Raw genomic sequence first — 25,801 nt, 5'->3', positions numbered from 1 at the left:
ACTAAAACATTATGAATGTCTGTCCCACGTGAAAGGTTAGTGTGATCCCTGATTGTATTTCTGAGTTTCCGGTTGGTTATCACATATCTTACATTTTTCATGTCGCTTCAATTGACCAATCAACATTGAGAATATCTAAAATGCACATGTTCAAATAAAGGGAAGTTATTCCACTCCTTTCTTTCCTCAAAGGAAAATTGCTTACGTTGGCATTCCCGTTGTCCTATGGGGTCCCACTGCACTTGTTTATGAAAAGGGTCCGGTACAGCCAAACACGTGATCACCGACGCACCAACCAAATAGTAGCCATTATCACATCGCACATGCACAGTGGCGCCGAGGCTGAAGTCAGTGCCGTCAATGAAGCCGTGGTCAGGTGGTTTTGGAGCATCGCACTTCCATGTATCTGAAACAAAATGCGCCCACTTAATGAACACATATCAACTGGAACGGACTTTCCACGAGTTTTACCCAAAACAAATCGTTCACTGGTCATGCTCGGATGTTCTGAAATACATGTATTCTGTCCTTTCAAGGAAACCACAATCTGACTGATACAACATTCTGCCTCGAACATAATTGCCAGCACCCCGCCCCAAATTCCCCAAACTATACTATATTACAAGGTCGCCCAATAAGAGGAGTCTCGTGATGTACATAATGAAGCACAATCAGTATTGCTGATACAAAAACTAAAACAACGCTCATTTAGTATAGACTAATAACTTTAGCAATCGGTTTTACACACATGCAGAAAATCAAGATAATTATTTTCATCCTCAGTTTTTGGTATCGCCCAATACCCGCCCTTGCATCAGCGGTAATACATGTACCGCATCGCCATTGAACATTATTGGTAACTACCCGGGTGCGCCACAACCCCTCTCCGTAATACTGCACTTGAATTGTCCAGCGTTACAACTGCTGCTGGCGGCAAGCTCCGCCAGGGTGAGAGATGTATGCAGGGTCGAAGGTCATGTCTCCAGCAGGTGTCTGAGTAAATACATAACGACCACACTACGCAAACACGAAATCGCGATGGGAAGAACCAACGACAAGCGCCACGAGGGGAGAAAGTGGCAAAATGTTGTCTTAACTGGCTTGTTAAAATTGACAGCACGTAACTCATTTGGGGGTTTGTTGTTGGAGAGTTTGTAATCCCGTCAGTCACGATGTATTAGCATCAGCGACGAACAGACGGTGTGACGTCACGCCAAGGTAACGTCAAGGTCACGGCGTGACACAAGTCTGTGCTACTAGGACTTGACAGGGCCGTGTTAAGTGACCTTTGCGGACTTCTCTGCACTGTCTCCGGTTGGCCGCAATGGACGGCCAACACAGCTGTGCAGAGTCCAGAAGCAACGACGCATGTTGCAGTCACTCCGGCATTCCTTCCTCAGCGGAAATGCCCTGGACATTTCAATTCCGACAAGACACAAAATGATTCACACGAAACATATGTCCCTAACCACCTCGAGACACTATCACGTTAACAGACTGCGCTACTTCCTAAAAAATAACGACCGACGTTTAAACTGTTAAATGAAGTAAAACGTTTTCCCTGCTTGTCTAAAATGATATAAGATTTTGATCCAGTCACTGCTGAGACGTGCATTGTTCCTTCCCCTGAGTGGCTTTAAACAATCTATTATTAACCCATGTTGGGGGCGATTCTTCACATGGGTACAATGAGTGAAGCCCATTTCTGGTGTGTCCCCGACGTGATGTTGTTGGGATATTACTCAAAGCGCTGAAAAAACATACTCAGTCACTTCCAACAGTAGATTAATTTGCTGTATTTGTATATATAGAATACCCTGCCCCATACTGTCACTTCCAACGATACATTAATCTGCTGTCTCTGTATATATATGGGACACGGGTGGCCCAGTCGTCTAAGGCGCGGCGATTCGCTGTGCAGAGTTGCGTCCCCTGGACACGCCAGAAACCTATGATTGTGGGTTCGAATCCCGGTTCACCCTGATTATGTTTCTAGGTTTGTCAGCACCATACCCGTGCTCGTGGGTTTCACCGAAGTGGTAAACGTCTAAGACCTGCGTCACTTTGGGCTTTCCTCCCACATTAAGCTGACACGCCGTGATATAACTGGAATAATGTTAAAAGCGGCGTTAAACCCAACTCACTCACTCACTTTCTGTATATATAGAAATGCCCTGCCCCTGAGACTCGAACTCGAATATTATAGCGATTCTGTCTCCGGCCTCGAACCCGCAAATATATCATTGCCGGTACTGGAACCCGAATATGAAGCCATGGACTGTTCGCAGGGATCGATCACGCATATGCTCTGAATTCTGCAATTCTGTCTCAGGACTCGAAACCGCTAATATATCATTGCTCTGTCCCCGGGACTGAAATCCGAATATATAGCAATTCTGTCTCAGGACTCGAAACCGCTAATATATCATTGCTCTGTCCCCTGGACCGAAACCCGAATATATAGCAATTCTGTCTCAGGACTCGAAACCGCTATTATGTCATTGCTCTGTCCCCGGGACTGAAACCCGAAAATATATAAATTCTGTCTCAGGACTCGAAACCGCTAATATGTCATTGCTCTGTCCCCGGGACCAAAACCCGAATATTTAGCAATTCTGTCTCAGGACTCGAAACCGCTAATATGTCAATGCTCTGTCCCCGGGACTGAAACCCGAATATATAGCAATTCTGTCTCAGGACTCGAAACCGCTATTATGTCATTGCTCTGTCCCCGGGACTGAAACCCGAAAATATATAAATTCTGTCTCAGGACTCGAAACCGCTAATATGTCATTGCTCTGTCCCCGGGACCAAAACCCGAATATTTAGCAATTCTGTCTCGGGACTCGAAACCGCTAATATGTCAATGCTCTGTCCCCGGGACTGAAACCCGAATATATATAAATTCTGTCTCAGGACTCGAACCCGCTAATATGACATTGCTCTGTCCCCGGGACTGAAACCCGAATATATATCAATGCTCTGCCCCAAGGATTCGAACCCGCATGCCGCAGTGCAATTTAGTACCCACTATAGAATAGCCTAGAGTTCGGCCACTATAGATACTTCTACAACGTGTGACACGTTTGGAAAGTCAAGCTTCGGAACGCAACAAAATATAATTGGGATCATAAAAGTAATATGTCTTTAACTTTGTTAGAAATAAGTACACACTTATAAATGTGTAATAGCTTTTGAATTTTTCAAACGATACAAATCAGGCGCCGGTCGAGTAAACTCGTATGTGGAACGAACAACAGACATACTTGATATGTGATATCTTTCACAAACAAATATCACTCCGGATATTTCAACCGTCAGAAAGAGAGCTTGTGTACGTATGTCTCACGAAAACAAGATGGAACTTTGTTACTGATGTAAATATATACATACCACAAATTGGTTAGTTATAAGTTAGGAGTGAAGCAAACATTGTCTTTCAGTGCTCTAACGGTGTTTTAACTGTTGCAACAATCTAGAATTGACGCACTTTGATCGGAGGAGCTGCCAGCATGCCCGGAATGTGATGTGTGTACGGAAGTGTCTACCTCCGTCCCTGTCCCCCCAAAATAGAGCAGCATGTTGCGTTGATGAGACGCTTGTTTGGCCCGTGTCTCTGATTGTGTTCGTGATGTATTTTGTTTTTGTTCTTCAAAGACTTCCTACAAATCCACAAATAACGCTGTAAACACCTAGAAAGAAAAATGTGTCTGCAGGTGACGAGTGTGAAAGAACTTGCACTTTCTCCTGGCACACAAAGCCTTTCAGTATAGAGTACATGACGATGCTCGCAAAACTCGGTCTGTGTGATTTGATTTTACAACCAATTCTCATCAAAATTTGTCGAAGTGAGTGTGAGAGTGTGTATGGATTCACGCCGATTTTAGCAACATTCCAGCAATATCATGGCGGGGATAGCAGAAATCACGTTCAGTGACGAACAAACGCTGTAATTACTGGACTTCCCCATCGCACCATATCCCCATTAGAGCATCTTCCCGAGGCAAGGGGGTTAACTGACAGTAAGAGTCCAGTTTCCACCCTTGCCGAACTAGGATGGAATTTCCAGGCTCGATTGACCCGTGAAGATCCGGAGTAGAATAGATCTTCAGCAACCCATGCTTGCCGTAAAAGGCGTCTACGCTTGTCGTCAGAGGCGACTAACGGGATCGGGTGGTCAGGCTCGCTGACTTGGTTGATGCGTGTTATCGATCCCAATTGCGTTGATCGATGCTCATGATGTCCATCAGTGGTGTCCAGACTCGATTATTTACAGACCGCCGTTATATAGCTTGAATGTTGCTGAATGCGGCGTTAAACAACAAACCAACCAACCAGGCTCGATTGAAGCGTCACTAGTGGTTATTACCAGTTTTGTCCCTTCTATATCCCGCCTACTGACCAATCAGATTCCATCTCTCGTATCACCTATATTGTAATAAAGCGAGTCTTAATTCTCGAAGTACATCTAATCACGTGAGCACCTTGATTAAAAACATGGATTTGGTAAATAGCTGTTGACGCCGAGTTGGCGGTATACATGTCTTACAAATCCTGCAATCGACCGAAATCTGCACGGGAGTTGACGAACCTGATGTCGATTTCGTTACGTGATTTTTATTGGACTATGCAAAGACTCGTTAGTCCACCCAAAAAATAACTCCATAATTCCAGCCTAGTTCGGCAAGTGTGGAAACCGGACTTTAATAGTCAAAGAACTCCCTTGCTTCGGGAAGATGCATAAACGCGCCTGTTGTTCATCTCATATGTGGTATAGGAATAGAATAGTTTCTTACTTACGCTGGCTGTGTGAGAGAATAACGACGGCAGAAGGTATGTTTACATTATCGTGGTCATCGCTGGAAATTGATAATAATGCTTCCTTACAATATCAATAAATGGAGTTTTATGCTATTGAAATGTTGCATATAAGTCGTGACCGAAAATCACTGGTTAAGACACTATGGACATGGCACCTTTAGGATGCAACACAACCAGTGAGTCCTTGTACAAACATATACCAAAACTGAGGTACATATTACGTGTGATGGAGTTCTTTGATATATAATTATGTACTAGGGAGTGTCGATGAAAGCACAAACTGAGCTTGTCCAACTCTTGTGAAAGTAGTCAGGTATACAGAGCAGGTGCGTGAGTGTGTGGTCAGATGTAAAAACGCAAGCCGCATTAGAGGCCATTTGTCATCCACTCTAAACGTCAGTAAATTACACACTAAAAAGCATTACATGAAAACCCCAGTACAACAGCAAGTGGTGACGGCGTTCATTATCAAGACTCTTGAGTTGTAATGCGTATCAAATGGCCCTTCACATCCACGTTACCCGTGAACCAATAGGTGACAGGATCCCATTGTTCCCGCAGATCGGGAGATATGCAAAATAATGCATATGTTCCCATAGTGCGTTTTAAAGTATACTATGTATGAATTCATTTACAATAGAAGGTATTTCATGAACCATCCTTTCTAGTTTAGTCATAGAAAAGGAAGCCAATATGATAAAAGCATTGATTGCATCATAATAACTATCTATAGTACCCTAATGTTGAGAACACCTGACGTAGATAACGGGACAATTAACAAGGAAATACTACCCCATGAAGAAAACCACCTTGCGGTAGATCACATATCCCGGACCATATGGTGAGGGAACGCCAGTATCTGACTTTCTAAATTGGTGTCTATGAGGGCAATTGAGTGCGCTGGGTGTTAATACGACATCGGCAATGTCGGGGTATACAAGTGAGTAAGTGAGTGAGTGAGTTTGGCTTTAGGCCGCCCTTAGCAATATTCCAGCATTATCAAGGCGGGGGACACTACAAATGGGCTTCACACATTGTACCCATGTCGGGAATCGAACCCTGGTCCTCGGCGTGTACAAGTGAGTAAACGAGGGAGTGACTGAAAGAATGATATTTAACGTCGCAGTCAGTAACAATCCCAAGTATGTTACTGCGGTCTGTGTCATTCAAAACAGGTTTTTTATGACATGAGCATCGATAATTCACAAGTCAGGTCAAGTATTGTACTTACTCAAATAACCGCCTGTAAATAACAGCGTCTGGACCAGGCAAACCAGTGACTAAAAGCATGATCCACGCAAGACTGGGATATAAACACTGTACCAAAGTGGAATCGACCCCGGATTCTTAAGAGGCAAAAAAGGCCACTAACCACTAGTTTATGTGTGCACTGCTTTCATCGACCATTTCCAAAAGTTGGGCTGTTCTTGCCACATGTGTGAAATGAAGTACACTGGTCTAATAGTCAGCGCCACAAATCCCAACGAACTCTAGGATGACTTCACTTCTGTCAGGGGGACGAAGGGACGGGTTCAATTCCCCAAATGTGTGAGGCCCATTATTGGTGTCCCATTGTGATATTTCTGGTAAATCGATAAACGTGGTTTCAAACTCACGACTCGCCTCCGTTTCATGTTTGTTCAGAGATTGGACGTACCAAACATGACATAAATACTTTTACTCTGCTTTTAGCCCCTGAATTGAAATAAGGCGCTCGTTTTCAAAGACAATGTGGCATTTAAAATTGCGTTGTAATGGCAAGTGTGGGTGGAATATTTGAATTTTTCAGATAAAGGGCCCATGTCAGTAAATGCCTGGAGTGAACCCTGTGTGTGTATATATATATATATATAAAATGTCGTCCAAGGACAGTTAAACAATGTGTCTCATATACCCGATGTGTGTCTACTAAAGTGATATATATTGATTAAAAGGACGAAAACGTGTGCGTGACAAGTAGCTAATGGATTTGCCGACCCCATTTGTCGCGGAATTACGTGAAGTTGTCCAATTTTAGAACGTGTCAAATGCACCAAAACAAGCAGTCTTCATACACAAAATCAAAACGGTAACCCAGCATTGTCGATATCCATACCGTCTATCATTTCAAATATGCCAAGTAGGCAAAATTCACAAAGTAAATACGATGGGTAGGAGGCAGCATAACTAAACAGAGACTACTGGGTGTAATAGCCGTGTCAACACGTTTACCTGAGCGTAATCAGCACAGCCGTGTCAAACTTACGTATTGGCGTCGGCGAAGCCATACACACCATCAACATGGCACACATATAGGTAAGGTCTCGCATGGTTCTTCTCTATCAGATCTCAGTGTGGGTCACGATTTCACAACTCTTCTCCAGATTGCCTGCCAATACTGCGTCCCCTCGTCTTAGTTGAGAATTTTCACCTCTTTATAATTGAATATATCCTAAACGCGCACAGATGAAAGGTGTTTTTTTCTTACACGAATTAAACTTGTAACTATCTGTTGAAATAGATCCAGTTCTAAATAAACCCGGTGCGGTTTTAGCAGTTGGAATATCCACGCAGAAATTCCGCACTAGTGTATACAAGACTGTCCGATGATGATGTCAAGCTGTCTCTCAATGAGGATGGTTTACAAGGTTCGAACAAGGCGGAGTTTGTTCGGTGACAACTGCAGTGGTCCCGCCAGCTGCTACGTTCACTGTTAACTGTAAGGTAGAATGGTTGTGTATAGATAGTGCGACGACAATGTCTTATCTGCATTCAGGTGATAGTATGAGAAACCACAGCTTGCTTCAACCACGTGATATCGGCCGACCAGACTATCATAACCCCATATTTAGTCACCTGGGATGTCTCAATAACCGTTGGGGCGGTCGGGTAGCCTAGTGGTTACAGCGTTCGCGCGTCACGTTGAAGACCCGGGTTCGTTTCCCGACATGGGTACAATGTGTGAAGCCCATTTGTGGTGTCCCCCCGCCGTGATATTGCTGGAATATTGCTAAAAGCGGCGTAAAACCATGCTCACTCACTGACCGTTAACAAGGTATGCATCCTGTTAGGCGGTTCGACGACAATACCGTCGATTCTTTTGGACCGATTTCAAGACATCAGTATATCCAGCAACAATGTTGGTTTGGAAAATATAACTTAGCAAAATTGTGTTTTTCAAGTTTTCTGTCACAATTTATAATCTTTTTACAAATTCCAGACCCTTGTAACGTATCCAACAGTCGGCCCTTGTTAACACGGTACGATCATCTGACCAGCACGGTACCCCGAAGGAGTCCCATCTGGGGAATCCCGTCACCAGCAAACTAAGCTGGTCGTAAGAGGCGATTAAAGGAATCGGGTGGGCAGAACCGGAGACTTGTTTTCTTGCGTGTCAGATCTGGGGAAGAATTGGTCTTCAGCAACCCATGCTTGACGTAGGAGGCGACTGTGCTTGTCGTAAGAGGCGACTTACGGGACCGGGTGGTCAGGCTCGCTGACTTGGTTGATGCATATCATCATAATCCAACTGCGTGGATCGATGCTCATGATGTCAATCACTGAACGGCCTGGTCCAGACTCGATTATTTACAGACCGCAGTTATATAGCTGGAATATTGCTGAGATCGACGTTACACAACAAACAAACATACACATCACAAATGTATATCGCACTTATTCTGCTGTCCGTAGGGCGGTCGGGTAGCCTAGTGGTTAAAGCGTTCGCTCCTCACGCCGAAGACCCGGGTTCGATTCCCGACATGGGTACAATGTGTGAAGCCCATTTCTGGTGTGCCCCGCCGTGATATTGCTGGAATATTGCTAAAAGCGGCGTAAAATCAAACTCACTCACTCACTCACTGCTGTCCGTAAGGTGAGGCAAGGGAGGGCAAGGACAAGTAGGTTGATAACACGGGCGACTCTGGACAAGATCACAGCTACCTTTGGACTGTCGGGCAATATATCACATGTGATATCAGTGCATTACATTCAACAGATCATAACGTTCTTTAGTGTTGTTGCATATTACCTACACGCATCACTGACACATGTATGTTCAGTAAAGTACAGGTCTATCCTACTTGATGCATTTAGCAAGAGTTTGAAAGTCGGTTACATGTAATGGTACATATGGTTATTTATCTATCCAATTCGCATGGACTGGACAAGCGACCACTCCTTGCAGTGTGGTATATTCAGGTGGGATTTAATACGTATGGTCAGGTGACCCACTACCTGTGAAAACGTGAGGCCTGAATTGAGAACTTTAAGACCAGGGGGCCATATTTTCAGAAGTTGAGTGTCATATTTGTGTTTACGGATCACTGATCAGGACCCGCTTAGCAATGCATTTATCATTAAAACACATCATGTAGAGTGGGTATCGACGGAACTCTTCACTGGGCACAAATATGTGTATCTTTTTTAAATAGGTTGTACGGAACAGACGTATCTGTCATCATAATCAAGTCAAGTGCTTCAGTATTAAATTACAGTTTGAGATCCTTTGTTGTGATAGCAAACACAATCCCGACACACTTTTAAAACCAATGTGCTGGTGCACAAATGATTTTGTAGCCTAATATACAGGTGTGTAATTCAACCTTCGTATTTACCTTAAGCACATTATAACTTGCGATTGTTTGCATTGAACATACGGACGTACTTTCTTAAATAGAGTTGGGAAGAGCGCTTCCTTGACTTACGGTCAACTCAGCGACAGATTTGGTGTCGAACATGGTACAGAAAAAAACAGCTTTTACCGTACAGATAACATGTAAGCAATCCATCTTGCCATTGATAGTCTATTTCAGCTTATAATTGCTTTTTGACTATTGGTCTAAGGAGCGTGATTAAATCAGGACTTCCTAATTGTTAATCACATTACACCATTTCTGATCAGATTTAGGGTCAATAACCCGTCGAAATTATGAACCCGACACGTCATCGGCATTGTCCTGGCGCGGATTCCGACGACGGTGTACAATATCCCTCCAGTCTGCACAGAGTAAACAGAGAGGTAGCTGATATACCTCTGCGCTGATTAAACCCACATACCCAGCCTTGAAATATTCATAGGATACCTATTGGTACATGGAAACTCGCATTATGAATAGCGATGCGGTATTTAGGGTACTAAGGTGTGGCAAATGGAGCCCTTCAGGCACGGGTTGGGTAATATCCCTTTGCTCTAAGGATAATGCTGGTATGTGGCTTACCGAGATGGCGTTGACACCACCCTCTGCCCATGTCACGTCGAGGGCGTACACCGTGCGATACCTGTATGTAGCGGCGTTAGGCTCACGGTGAGCCATAGGTAAGCTCTGCCGCTGCGACATTGTAGACGTTGGGAATTTACAAGTAAAAGTTGGACGAAATAAGTTGGCGAGAAAAGACGAAATTGTTATCTTATCTCGGAGTTCATAAGATCTAATAACATCGTAATCGACATCGTAAGACTTAAGTGGAAAGAGAATCGGTTACGTACAGGATAACATACTCGTTTAATTGTATACTCTGCAACGTGGCGTGGGTCTGTTGCTTAAACAAAATGGTGAACAAAATATTATTATTAAAAAAAAGTCTATAAAAAAATGAGAAACAGGTGACGATGAATTTCGAATCCGCGGAATACTCTGGCTAGTTGTGTAAGCCAGTTCTACTATTAAGCAAGTTTATTTGGAAACAACAAGCTGATGCCCCCAAATTGGTTCAACCGACCTTCCCCGATGCTAAGTCACACCCTTCATCTCGGTTAGAAACTGTAAATGTCCAATTCATATGCATCTGTACATCTTCGATTTTGTTCTGCTAAAGAATAGAATGGAGATATAACACACTGGATTATCGAGGAGGATGCACACATAGCACACACTCAAACTGTTCGATGCTTTAATAGGAGTGAGGAATTAAGAGGGATCTATTTGTCGTACGTTTTACATGTCCACCATGATGTGACATATATACACATTCCAACAAATAAAAAATCATTTGAACTAATAAACAAAAAAAAATAAAAGTTTGATTATCAAACAAAAGTAAGTCGGCTATTAACTATACGAACATTCAAATTCAACAGACGTCCTTGGCCAAAGCTAACAAACATGTAAACATTTTTTTATATCTTGAATCATTTACTGATAAGTTTCTTTATACACTGATAATTGGAATTGGTTTGTAGTTTAACGCCGCACTCAGCAATATTCCAGCTATATGACGCCGGTCTGTAAATAATCGAGACTGGACCAGACAATCCAGTGATTAATATCATGAGCATCGATCCACGCAATTGGGATCGATGACATGCATCAACCAAGTCAGCGAGTCTGACCACCCGATCCCGTTAGTCGCCTTTTACGACAAGCATAGTCACCTTTTACGGCAAGCATGGGTTGCTGAAGACCTATTCTATCCCGGAATCTTCACGGGTCACCTCTTACAGCAAGCATGGGTTGCTGAAGACCTATTCTACCCCGGAATCTTCACGGGTCTAATTGGAATGTACGGACTTGATATGTAACGATAGCTTGGACATGTTTCTGAATCCACCCCTAACTACTGAATACAGTCATGGGGAGTATACTGATTAACGGAATGTATAGCAACCCAGTAAGTAATCACAAACTAGTATACAGTCATGGTTATCAGATAATTCAATGTATCAGTCAGTGCGTGGAGGTGTCTCCTACAGCCCGGCGGCCCTGTCTGATATGATTACCGCTACTCTACAGCGGTACACAGTCAGTGCCAGCACCCCCATCGCCGCCATCCCGTCCCTCCACGGACCCCAACACACTATCACAATCCTACAGATTACACGGACTGTCTTGTGTTACACATCATATGCATTAATTCGATTCGTTTTTAATCTTTAGCTAAAATTAATTTTTATTCTGATGGGACTGACTTATTCAAAATACACACAAATTCAGACACGATCCCAAGTCCGTTTTTTCCGAAACTTGTAAACCTCTTAAAGGATTACAGAAAACACTTGTTGGAAGTGAGCTGTGGACGAATTGGTCAAGTCACGGTGTCTATCCGGAAACAGTGAAAACCCGCCTTCCGAACCAATGGTGTTGGTAACCTTCATTTAATGAACACTATTTCATTAACATGATTCGTTAATCTGGAAATTAGTCATTCAATATTGTTTTCAACAATATCCCATCATCATGACAACAGCTTGTTAATAATCAAGTGAGTGAGCATGGTTTTACGCCGCTTTTAGCAATATTCCAGCAATAGCACGGCGGGGGACACCAGAAATGGGCTTCACACATTGTACCCTTGTCGGGAATCGAACCCGGGTCTTCGGCGTGAGGAGCGAACGCTTTAACCACTAGGCTACCCGACCGCCCCGTTAATAATCAAGCCTGGAGCAGACAATCCTGTGATAGATATTATGATAAAAATAACGATAGCACCACGACATCCCATTTAGGCGCCTCTTACGACAAGCATAATTGTAAGTTGTTGGGTCCCATTCTAACGCCGACTCCCCGTGGGGGTGTTGTCCGCTGTATGTAAGGGGGCAATATAGTCTGAACATATAAAGGTAATTATAACAGACAATGATATGCCTTTAATGTCCTAAACTGTGAAGGGTCTTGGATCAGTACTAATATCCCGAGACTAGCACGACTTACACCTCCGTTGTAAGTGGCTTACAGAATATAATAACAACAATAACCATAATAATAATATTCAGTCTGACTGTGCCAGGATAACCCAAACCCTCTTTGTTGCACTCATTTATTTTAATCTGAAAATAATAATAATAATAATAGTAGTAGTATTATATATTAAAAAAATAATAATAAAATGGCTTGATTCTCATTCGATTCCGTGCTCGACACTAGACCTACTCAACAGTGAAGGGGACAGACTTGATAAGTAAAACTACTGTATGTTCCAGCGGTGTCAAACCATTTACATTTGACACAACTGAAAGGAGAGAATATTATACAGCAGCCACAGAAAGTACATGACAACAAAGATATAATCTAAAAATATTCAAATAACATAAAATACTTAAAGGAAATTCAGCAAAATACAAGGCTCCAATTGATACATATAAAAAACACGTAGTTCTAAAGGGCATTCATCGCCATTCATTTTATACGAATAATCCATATTAAATTCCTGTTCCTTTTTTTTAATAATAATCTTTCACCTGTCGTAATTGTACAGCCATGCACTCCATGCGACCCAGTGGTAGTACTCGGTGCTTGAAAGGATATTCAGAAACTCGTATACAAATTGGATCTCATTTTGACGGCTAAAATTTAATTTAAAACTGTTCCATAATATGAATAGCATAGCCTCACCTCGCACTGCTCATTCTGTTTTTCACACTATTAAAGTCCTTCTTCTCCCACAAGGCGAATGTTTGTTTAAAAACTTCTCATCACCGCCTTACGTGTTTTTCAACAGCAAAAATAAAACAAAAATATTTGCATAACCTCTTAAAAGCAGGATAGGATATTTTTCATCCCGTGTTTGTTAGTTAAGTACTCTTGTCAAATCCGGCGATAAACCACTTAAAGGACATATGCTCGAAGACATTCGTCATTCTTAAACAGCGTTATATATTCATGGCCACAGCAGATAATTCACACCGCCACGGAAGGACGTAGGTAACTGATGTGAAACACGCCGACAACAGACGCCGTACATTCAATTGCTTAGTTCCTGAGTGCATACACATATTATACGTGTACACACGCTGTTTCTCTTCAAATAAATATAGTGATCACTCTAGACTGACTTGTTCAGTGACATAGAGTATGAGATTTCATCTGCAATACTGTGAGGACGATTTTTTATTTGGATCCCCCCTGTTTATGTATGAAATGTGAACCTTATGATAATCAATAATTCGGGTCTCCGGTAGACCGTACTTCCTCGATTAAACGCCCTGATGTTTATTTGTCTCGCAAAGTAATCGCAAAGATAATAATTGGGAGAAATCCGAGCTTAAAACCTACCCGGCGTTTTTTCAAGCCAATACGGTAATACCAATTAGATCCCGTATCACTGCACGGTGTTCTTCTCGGTAAGCTGGTATTCGGTATCATTCGTGTCGTAAAATTCACCCATGGTTTCTGTAGCAGCCAATCAAAGAGCAATATAAGTTTTCCAACACTAACGTTTCCAACATAAGTGTTGTTGTTCTGGGTCTTTCTCTTCCAATCAAAGGGGCGGTCGGGTAGCCCAGTATTTAAGGCTGCGCTCGCCACGCTGAAGACCGGGTGCGATTTCCGACATGGGTACAATGTGTGAAGCCCATATCTGGTGTCCACCGCCGTGATATTGCTGGGATATTGCTAAAGACGGCGTAAAACCATTCTCACTCACTCTTCCAATCAAAACCACAATCTTTATCTCTATTTACCAGGCACATATCATGTTACACGTGGCGACTGGAGTACATCGAAATGCTCAAGGCGTGAAGAGTTCAACTGACAGTAATATTACTTAATAGAACGCCTTTGTTCTTGGCTGAGATTAATGTGGGACTAGTCCTAACCTGCACCACAATAGGCCCGTCCCATGTAATTATTCACCACCATTCCAGATATCAGTGTTCTAGGTTAGCGTGGGTTTTTTTTACCGGCTGTCAATCTTAACAAGGACATTCTGCCCGGCACATGTGACCTATCAGAGCTGTCCTTTCGATACTGGTGCTTTAATCCAGGTATTACGGCAGAGGAACGTCCATGATACGCGGCAGCATGGTCGACAATTACGACGACGTGTTTTCCGTTTCAAAAGACTCAGTGTTTTACATGTTACCTGTACGTATGCCCATTACATTCAGTTCCTGTGTAATACGGTCATGTATCTCCCAGTCTGTCAGTGTTTTAATCTACGTACTACGGATAAAATGCACGTTCCTGTTGATGCAAGGGAGGGATCTAGAAAGACAAGGTCGATAAGGATCGGAGCCTGAAGTGGACAGATGTAACACTGCCTGACTCTAAGACCCGTTACTAATCACCGGATCGGATCAATGCCACAGGCCTTCCCCTAAATCTTGCCCAAGGGATCAAACTCTCAAGGGGTTTAGTAACTGGACGCGACTTTGAACGGTCAGCAAATAACCCGTCAATTTGGTAGCCAATACCCAGACGAATGGCTTCGTATCTTTGAGCCACAGTAAACGGACCGTCTTTTCGGCGTGGATTGTATAACTCGATCTCAAGGTCATCTTAGTGACCATTTTATCATATTATAAAAAATCATTGTTGTACTACATAAATGAAACTAAAGTCGATGGGGTCGAGCGTGTTAAGATTTACTCGTTTGAGCTTGAATATTGAATCATAAAAATTCCCCCCAAAAATAACTGAACCTGTGTTCCTGGCAATATTGTCACGAAAACTGTAATGTAATTGGTATTTAAGATTGTTTTGTTTTGTCTGTTGTTTAACGCCGCACTCAGCAATATTCAAACTATATGACGGCGGTCTGTAAATAATCGAGCCAGGACCAGAAAATCCAGTGATTGACATCATGAGCTTCGATCCACGCAATTCGGATACGATGACATGCATCAAAACCAAGACAGCGAGCCTGACCACCCGATCCTGTTAGTCGCCTCTTACAAGCAGAGTCTCCATTTGAGCAAGCATAGGTTGCTGAAGACCTATTCTACCACGGATTTTCATGGGTCTGGTCGTAAAGAAAAGCCCGTGTAACAGTTTATGAAAATAGTTAAAATAGAGACAAATTGCAATTGGTGAGTCAATGTTGTGTGACGCTATTTTTCTTTATCTGTAGGTTATCATATTATTGCGTCCTAACAGCCCCCTGCTTATCGTGGCTTATCATCGGATCAAGAAAACAAATCACCGTTGAAGCGACATTAATCAGACTTCCCATTATATCATGAATTAATTTGAAACGTAAACAGTCCGACAAAATACCTTAGCAAAACATCAGCTCGGATGTCACAAGACACGTGAAAGCACCCTCCCCATGGAAGACCCTGCTATTAATGTATGACTCAGAAGCACACTGGTCACTGTCGGTGCCGGGGTGTTGTGAATGGGTGGCGACTCGAGGCTGTTAAATGGAGAGTGGCATGTCATGGTCTTTTGACCCCGGGGACAGGGGGTCGGTAAACTGATACCCTGGTATACAGACATGGGAGGTGTCACCTGAACGGGTAGACAACTGCTCGTCCCGTGCGTGGGAAATCAGTTCTCAATGAATACCTTATAAACAAGTACATGAACGAATAGAAATCATACTTGTGAAACGATTTTGGTGTTCAATTTGAAAATGTTGTTCGTTTAGAATAAGAAACAACTACCATTATTGTCTAGATGCTCAGTCAGTGATACTCAATAACAATACACGTCAATCATAATATGTGGTCCACATCTTTGTGGAGCGTCTCCGTGGTCTACTGGTAGAGCGTCCTCCCGGGGGGCGGAAGGTCCGGGGCTCGACAACCGGCCGCGTCCTGCCAAAATACGTTAAAAGATGGTACTTGTTGTTACCAACCCGTGAAGATCCGGGAAAGAATAGGTCTCCAGCAACCCATGCTTGCCGAAAATGGCGACTATGCTCGTCGTGAGAGTAAGAGCCTACTAACGGGATCGGGTGGTGAGGCTCGCTGACATCGTATCCCAATTGCGTGAATCGATGCGCATGTTGTTAATCACTGGATTATGTGGTTCAGACTCGATTATTTACTTACCGCCGTCATATAGCTGGAATATTGCTGAGTGCGGCGTTAAACAACAAACAAATAAACTTGTTGTTACCCTGTCTGGCTCAGCATTATGGGGCTGAAATAGCGACTGGTCGGCTCGGAGTCGGTGTACTGTGCCTGAGTGGAGTGCTCATGTTTTACTGCAGCAATGTATCTCAGTGGGCTAGCACTATAAAAATCGGCATTAGCCCGGACTAGTACAAGCAGACACACACGTGCATGCAGGTCGCTACATAAGTGCAATAATCTTGGACGCAATGTTAAACCCCATTTCACCTCACCTCACCGCATCTTTTTGTGTGATGAATGAACTCCATGTAGATAGGAATAAGTTGTTTTTTGGGCTGTGGCTCTTAGCTATCCGTTGAGGGTGGGTTTCATTCACTGTAAGTACATTGGCTTGTCTGCACCCAAACTGTCTCAAGGATTTCACCACAATGGTAAACCTCCAAGAGCCGTGTTACAAGATTCTCTCCGCAAATAGTGGCTGAATTGATATGATTGAAATACTGTGAAAAGCAGCGTAAAATTGATCATTTAAAATCTATTTCTCACGTACACTCATTGTTTTCAGATGTCACGGTTACGAAATAACTATAAATGTACATTTTAGACACACAAACAGAGGAAAGCAAATGAAACGCCCTTTTAAAATTAATTAGCAAATGTCAGTGTACTTGTGACAACATTACATTGTCAGAATACATATTGGACGTGAAAGTATTTAACACCAAACGTGTGGACAAATGCCATTTATTAGATAGTCTGAAGAGGATAACTAATGTAATTGAGAACCTAATCCAAATTTGTATCAATATAATGAATTATCGATAAAGAAATATCGTATTGCCTACTATTACCTCGTTGAACATCTGTTAAAGTTAGGGGCGGTCGGGTAGCCTAGTGGTTAAAGCGTTCGCTCGTCACGCCGAAGACCCGGGTTCGATTCCCGACATGGGTACAATGTGTGAAGCCCATTTCTGGTGTACCCCGCCGTGATATTGCTGGAATATTGCTAAAAGCGGCGTAAAACCATACTCACTCACTCTGTTAAAGTTATCTTCCAAAGACTAATGAACTCGATCTGTTTCCATGCATTTCCTTTGAGTTGAACAGCGGACTCTTAATGGAAATAACACACAATTGTGTTTCCAATCATATATGATTCTCCTTGACTTGCTCCTTGTAAATTCCGTTTGCACATTTGGCTTGTGCGTTTCTACATGGAGATCACATAACGTATACCATTCGAGGTTTGACCATGTCTTCTGTGAACCAAGCAACCTTCATTCAAAACAGACCCAGTAGATCATGGTACATCTGAAGTGTTTGTGAAGTAAGCACTCGACGGTCAGGGTATCCTTCCATCACAGTCTCTTTCCGTTATTTCGAGTGCCCATCTCTATGCACCAGTCACACCTGGGTCTATATTCTAACATGCAAAAACATAGTGTGGTGTTATATTTAGAGACAAGTCCACCTAGTACACATGTGTATGTAAATGATCTCTCTATTTAAGAACGCGATAGCAACGCTTGTTGTTGACCATATTGCACTGGGGTTATTGCGTACACACACACACACACACACACACACACACACACACACACTATATATATATATATATATATATATATATATATATATATATATATATATATGGAAACACGCTTATCCTGGAAATTCCTGTTCTTAGATGTTCACGAGTAAGTAAAAGACAGTGAAGAGGAATGTTTTAACGCTGCTTTCAGCAATATTAAAGCTTTATCACAGCGACCTGTAAATAATCGAGCCTAGTCCATGGAAACCAGTGAGTGAAAGCATGAGCATCATCCCACACAGTCGGCGAACGATCTGCTAACCGACCGAGCCAGATAAACCGTCCCACACATTCGGCGAACGATCTGCTAACTGACCCAGCCAGACCACGCAACCTTTACGACGTCAGAACATACATGTTCTAGAGTTGAATTCTGACCCGGAATGCTTACGGTAAAAGTATAATACGATAAGATACGCATTATAGCTGAAATAGAGTTCGCACACAAAAGTACTATCTATGTCCGTCATGAGACAACCAAACACTCTGGTGTGTCGAAAAAGATGCAAGTGTCTCTTTGCCGGATGCGTGGTCATCTAGTAACGGCTTGTGTGCGATCTCCATGTTCATTTCAGCTATTCTGGTATTCATGTGTACAAATTCAACTAATAAAATATACAACGGTTTATATCCATGTTACCGTTTTTACACCGTTTCATTGGTAGACCTGATCGAATTGAATTGATGTGCATTACGTGAGAACATGTATACTTCAATACCAGGTTGTTAGTGTATGACACCCGTGAGGATCAGGACGAGGATAGGTCTTCAGCAACCCATGCTTGTCGTAAGAGGCGACTAACGGGATCGGGTGGTCAGTCTCGCTGACTTGGTTGATGTATGTCATCGTATCCAAATTGCGTGGATCGATGCTCATGATGTCAATCACTATATTGTCTGGTCCAGACTCGATGATTTACAGACCGCCGTCATAGAGCTGGAATATTGCTGAGTGCGGCGTTAAACAACAAACAATCAATGTTACTCTATTCGATTAGTGCATGTGTGTACTGTGTGAAGTCTTTCGGAAATAAGTCTCACACAATTAATAATGTCTTGCATGTATGGGTAATGCATAATAACTGTCAATCAGTACAGACAACACAACCACCTGCATTTGCACCATTATCACAAATGATATAAACTGTGTGGACTAATTCGACATAGCTTGAGCGTTTCAGTTTTGAGAAGAAGTCTGTGATTCCATTACTCGTTCAAGTCGGCTGCGACCAAGGTGTAAAGGGTCAGACTTCCCAATTTGGGTCTTATATGTATGTACAAAAATATCAAGTTCATTACCACGAAAGTGAGAAGGTATTCCCAAACCCAAATGTTCTTCAGATGAGATCGCGAACAGAATCAGTCCGTATGTGTTAAGGTTACGCAACGCAAGATAAGCGAAGAACCATACTCTATCAAAAGAACGTCATTGCTGGTCTGGCACACCTGTAACGATGCCTCTAAATGAAACGAGATATGGCTGTTTTGAGATTGAATATTAAACATTTACACACAAAACAGTGACGTCGAGATTGGTGGCGCTGGTAAAGGAATGAAGAAAGTCAACAATGATTGGATGGTTACTCTGTGCGGCATCGTATCGAATGGGTACTCTGCGTGTCGTATTCCAACAGATCATTGCTCATGCTGTTATCGCTGGTTGGCATGATCAAGACATATTTGTACAAGATATGTCCTGGTAGTGCTAACAATTGCGTAAAACAACATTCACTCACACGCATTTTCTAAAATGTGAAAACGTAAGTTATTACATTGGTGTAAGAACAGCTTGAAATCTGATCTCTGTAAACTGTAACTTAAATCTAGTTTATATGTAGAATTTGTTGTATTTGTTGTATTTTGAGTCCGAAACGGACGTGTGCCGATAAAACATATTTTGTTCGAAATACTAAAGGCAATAAAGAGACTTAAGAAATTCAACTCCAATTACATTAATTCAATAGCAAAGCAAAAATAAGAACGTACCTGTAATGACATACATGGTCTACTAGTCCAAACCAAGGCCCTGTGAAATACTATTGGCTAATTTGGAATCAGGAATTCACATTTTTTAACATAATGCTCACAAACAAACAATATTCCTGCTACATAATATTAAGTATTAGTTCATTCCATGCTTTATGTTAACACGTGGTGATACAGTGTTCTAAAACAACAACAAACAAAAAAAACACATTATTATACATTTGCCGTGTTCATAGATTGGGAAAATAACATTACCCTAAACAATATTACTTTTAAAAAAGTGAAGTTGGGATTGGATCATAATACAAAGTTTAAGGGGATGTCTGAACGGTGTCATCTATCGATCGTGTACAGAATAGTTGGGCCACGAATTGTCTTTACACATCATGTGACTCAAACACTGCCTATAACTATGAACCTGCAAGATATGGTTACTTGGCATGCCGTATTTCTAAAAGGTAATTCAATTAACAGCCTGTGACATAATAACATGTTTCCACATCTAGTATGAATTGCTACGTGTACGTTCTATACTGTTGAGTACGCTGCCAGTCCGAGACAAAGGCATCTCAGTGATGCAACAGGTACCCCTGTATGTCTTTCCTCACCGAGAATACCAAATGCAGTTTGATCTTCAGCAGTCATGGTAATTACATTCGTAAGAATATAACATGTTTTAAACAAAGGAATCTGTTGAGGAAAACAAATTGAATGAAAACAGAAGTATAGAAGTATCGAGCCGTTTGTTATTGCATCACATGTAAATGCAAAGCATACAGAAAGATGGAACCGTTCGTTGAGCACCATCTTATACGGCGGTGCTATATATAGGTAGTACTATCAGACATGAGTCGACTGTATATGGTAGCATGTGCATCCATATATATTCACCCAACGTCGCTTCATTCGTGTCTTGTTTTCATTTTAACATTTGATCCGAGAGCAACTAAATTTAAAGGATTTTTAAATGAATATTAGATAGAAACAACAATAAACAAAAAGTAAAGCGAGCGGTACGTTAATACGGAATGTGTCGGACTTCACTTGCTTGATACTGCAGGGGCTTCATTTTGCATGTCAGGATATAAATAAGAATATACAACACTCTGGTTAAAATCAATTGTATGTATAAATACATTGTCAAAGGCTTTTGCCTATACAAGCAAAACAATTGGGCTTGCAGAAAACCTAATATGCTTTTCCTGAAACACATAAACAGGAAAAGTCCGCACATGTCAGTTGTCCACATTAATTTCTATATGCACACTATTTCTTTTCATAGAATGCTTTATTTTAAAGAAAGGCTGCCTCATAGATTATACGAATGGGCGTTCTTTCTTCTGGTTTTGCCTCTTATTTGCAATACATTATGTACACAGCGACATGATTTTGACAATGATATCATTTTATATGGCATTACATTTCCGACTTGAGTTGTGATGTGTAAACATATATAGGTTTTGCAATAATTATAAATGTTTATGAAACTCCAGCCTAGTTGTGTATGTGTGCTATCATTGCACTCGTGGTCAGAAGTGGTCCAGTTTGATAAGGACCGATACTGCCTGCCTCTTACACGAGCAGTGCCTTGCTCTGCCTGGAACGATGCTGTTATCAGGCAAGCTGGATACGATTGTTATCATCGATTAGACAGATATACAACTTACATACGCTACCAAGAAAACTGGTGAGCCTAAAGTGCACCCTCTAACTTGTGCTTGCTATGGGACACAGCCGGGATACAGATAAAATAAATATATTTGTCAATTAACATTACTACGTGAATATTTTACTGTTATACTAGTAGGAATGGTTCATAAAAGATATACGGAGAATAGTTCAAGGGAGAGAATAGTTCGAGATTGGTGATATACTTTTGAAGAATTGCCATTTTGTGCAATTTTATAAAGAAAATCTTCCGTATTTGCAAAACGATATCATTTGACAATTGTTTCAGGATTTTTGTCTTGAAAAAAAGATATTAACGAAGCGTAATTCCATGTTTCAAGGAGTGGTATTAAGTTCAGGTTTACGTTTTTAGCTCGTTATGCGACAATGCCGATTCGTTGTATGTATCTTAATCCACTGAGTTAATATGTACAGAAAATAAGTAAATATATTCACTGTCAAATATAATGTAGTTTCTTGAAGTCGTTTGTATAATGTTTAATAATCTTTGACAGGTATATAGAAATAGTTACACAAGAATCACGTTTTATGTATGACAATTATTTTAACAGGCACATAGCGTTTCAGAGTGTGTTCTTTTTACCTTTCCTCGAGTGCACTATTCCACTGATGAAGGAGACATTCTGAAACACTGTGTGCCTATCAACAATCTTAAAAAGTTGACATCCATAATATTGGTTCTCAAAATGTTTAATGTTTTCAGGTTATAGTTCGCCCAACTGATAAGAATATGTTCATCAATATATACTCAGTGCATATATATCGCTGAATTTTGTTGGTGTTGAAATTGTAAAAAAAACCCTTCTTTTTCAAATCTATGGAATTATGTCAAAATAAACCTGTCGCTATATTAACGTCTTCTTGACATCTGTGATCAGTGTACAAATGCAATACAAACTGAATCCACATATTTAAAGAACTATTTAAAATAACATATCCAGGAAACCTATAACCACTGATTAATGGTCATGATCATGAAGTATTAGATTAGTGTTAACTTCGTTACAATTTAGGCAACCCTTACGCATATCCACGCTCAATACATTACAATGTATACTTAAAAATGGTGTAAATAATTTCAGAACTAGGTTTTTATACTTTCGTGCTATTTACACACTATTCGTAAACTATTGAAATAGTTAACGAATACCACGAAGACGCTCAAGCCAACAAAATCGAGTACGTGTGAGAGATCAATTGTGATTTAAATCTTGTAACGTTTCGTCATCTTTAACAAATAACGTAGTGTATTCAACTGAAAACGGACGAAATTCAGTATAATGAAACATTATGACAAGCATAACTTATATTAAATGTCAATGTGTGGTGTAAAGATAAGGACCAACATCATTTGTCAAAATATTCAATCGGTATGAAAGGTCCTTGTCACCATTTATACCACGCGTTTAATGAATATAACCTTTGAATATTATACCTATAACCCGTCGGTTTATTTTAAATTTCCTATTTTCTCTTTTGAATCTACGAGCGATATTTATGCATAGAATGTGTACGATTCATGCTACAGTGAATAGAGGGCTGAAACCAGTTCTTTGCTCTAGAAATATAACCTCGCTCTCGTTTGTTTTTTACATGTAACCTCCACTCTCAACTCCGAAGAGATTTATGAACGAAAAGTTTACTAACCTAGAAATAAATAATACCCATGTACTTCACTTATCCGTGTGTTGGTATAATATAGAATATGTACGTGCCCGGTCTATAATCATATCTTATAGAACGTAGTGTTCCCCAAGAGTTGAACGGGGTCTTTCATTGATGAATTCTCATCTCACTGTGAAACTGATGACAGGTGCAGTTTCGACATCCATGAATAAGGAAGGTATGAACAACTATATTTTTCTGTGGAGTTATGTGTATGAAGGCAACTGACGATATTGACGGGCCAGTTGCCTGTCTCATAAGCGTGAATAAGATATATATCAATATACACAAAAAGTCCTTTCAGTGTCTATATCCACAAGTAAATAGAAGAACTCATCAATTGCGGTGTGGGTATGAGAGCCGTGAACGCTGGACTAGTGACAGGCACGGAGTGGCTCAGGCGGAGTTAGGTTGTGGTACACACTGCTCCGATCCTTGTCAGAATAAACGGATAAATTAGTCGCTAATAAGAGGCATGTTGATCATGCTTGTTAGGATTTGGGGAGTGGGTAGGATTCACCCCAAGGGAATGAGAGAATGTTGATCCATGCGGTGCAGGTGAGCTACGCAATCATGTGAAGAAAATGAGAGCGTGGAATAGTGACATGCTCTCCGCGCGTTTAAGACCCCCCTCTTTTCATAGTCACCAACCGTCGCAAGGGAAAACTAACAGTACCCGGTACATGGCATTACCTTACTTACGAAGCCCGAAAAAACGAGAACACGAAAAAAAGTGACGGGGACACCTGTGGGTATAGTTTCAAACGGGGACACCTGTGGATATAGTTTTAATCGTGGGAAATGAGCTTAATAGAAGCTATCATCATATCGCAAATGTAACATTATCAAGTCCCCGCAAATTTCTGTCTGCTCGTAACAATTATTTTAATACTCTTGCATCATGCAGTAACAAGGTTTTTTTCCTACTTTGAATAAGAAAGATAATCTGAACCATTACATATCGGGGATTTCAGAACTAGAACACGAAATATGTTATAACACTTGTTTAAAAACAATAGCAAAATATGTACTTTCTGTTCAATTACCCATAAGTCCCAAATTAAATTACCAATAGACTTGTCAGAAACCTATTACAAGTAGACCAATAAATACTAAATAAATGATATACGGGAACAACACTTATATACTATATACGTGTGACAATAATTAGTCTTATGCAAAAGAGGGCTGCATGACAGAAACAAAAGAAAGGGGACAGTTTCTAAAACTATATCCCTCCGTGAAAGAGGTTTGTGATATAGCATTGCTTTACACCTGATGGGATAAAACCAAATATTTACAATCGGCATGAGCGGGTTAGGCGGGACTAAGCGCGAGACGAGGATGTGAGAGATTTGTGCCCATTGAACACTGTTCGTCTCTCGCGGGCTGTCACCACCAATTCGACCCTGGCGCTCCGAGTACCTCTACCCAGGCCATTTATCAGAGCTTCTTAGATAGTACCTGCGGGTGTCATGCACAGGCGGTCAGTCCGTTGATAACAATCGAGAGAATCCTCTACGTGCATGACCCGAGACTTCTCGCGAGCGTGTGCCCGCAAACAAACTTTCGCGAATTGTCACTTACCGATATCGCAACTTCAACGCGCACCTGTCGATTACATTCAGCAAATATTTATCAACATAATGACAAGAAAATCGAACTTGGGACAGGGTTATACCGGATCTTAACTCAAGTATAACCTATGATCACATTTCTTATCTGTATTTGTTAACTTCAAAGGGTTTGATAAGAAAAGCCTCGTATTCGTAAACTGATTAGAATTGACACAAAGTTGAAGAAATTAGTAATGTTATTGTCTTAGTTGTAAAGTATGAACAGAATATGTAAAACTAAAAAAATGTTAAACACACACACATACACACACACACACACACAATGACACATGTTGCTTGCAGACGACGTGGATTCACTTACCTGTTAATTTTGAAATATCCTTTTTGTAAAGTGGTTCTTCTGCATCTTGGGCTTTAATAATCTCCTCGCTTCGTTCTAATATATTCTGGTGATATTTTTCCTCCACTAATTGTGCAAAGGGAAGTAAACAAACGAGAAGAACTAAGACGGTGGGTACATCCCTTCTCGCCATTTTGAGATAGCAGACGGCTAGTGTGGTCACATGATCACTTGACAGGTGTTTGTGTAAACTTTCGTCGCCAGGTGGCGCTGTCACGTGACCTTTGATCTTCGGTCGAATGTTTCATTCTATGTTTGCTTTTCAAAAATAGGTTTTATTTTGTTTAAGTTAGTAAGAAATAGCTGGAAAGATATTACATAACACGTTTTTTTCTCAGTTTGTATATTGGGCAAGATTT

The 25,801-nt window shown here is 41.2% G+C and overlaps 1 protein-coding gene across 2 annotated transcripts in view; it reads right to left on the bottom strand.

Annotated features, from left to right (window-relative positions):
- Window positions 1-25,580, bottom strand: part of LOC139450486 (uncharacterized) — a 30,415-nt gene extending 4,835 nt beyond the window's left edge. The window contains exons 1-2 of one of the 2 annotated variants that reach the window (XM_071232198.1): window positions 25,404-25,580; window positions 206-406 (exon numbers count right to left, since the gene is read on the bottom strand). In XM_071232198.1, the coding sequence (XP_071088299.1) occupies window positions 206-406; window positions 25,404-25,575 (373 nt within the window). In that variant the 5' untranslated portion in view covers window positions 25,576-25,580. Of the gene's footprint in view, window positions 1-205; window positions 407-7,066; window positions 7,507-25,403 lie in introns of those variants that run through there. The other variant, XM_071232199.1, reaches the window with a different exon arrangement.
- Between the last annotated feature and the right edge of the window lie 221 nt (window positions 25,581-25,801).

The sequence above is a fragment of the Haliotis cracherodii genome, unplaced genomic scaffold (assembly GCF_022045235.1).
Source record: "Haliotis cracherodii isolate W230 unplaced genomic scaffold, xgHalCrac1.p SCAF_8, whole genome shotgun sequence".
NCBI lineage: Eukaryota > Metazoa > Mollusca > Gastropoda > Lepetellida > Haliotidae > Haliotis > Haliotis cracherodii.
Note: the sequence above shows the minus strand (reverse complement) of the source record. Positions and strands in the feature narration are given on the sequence as shown.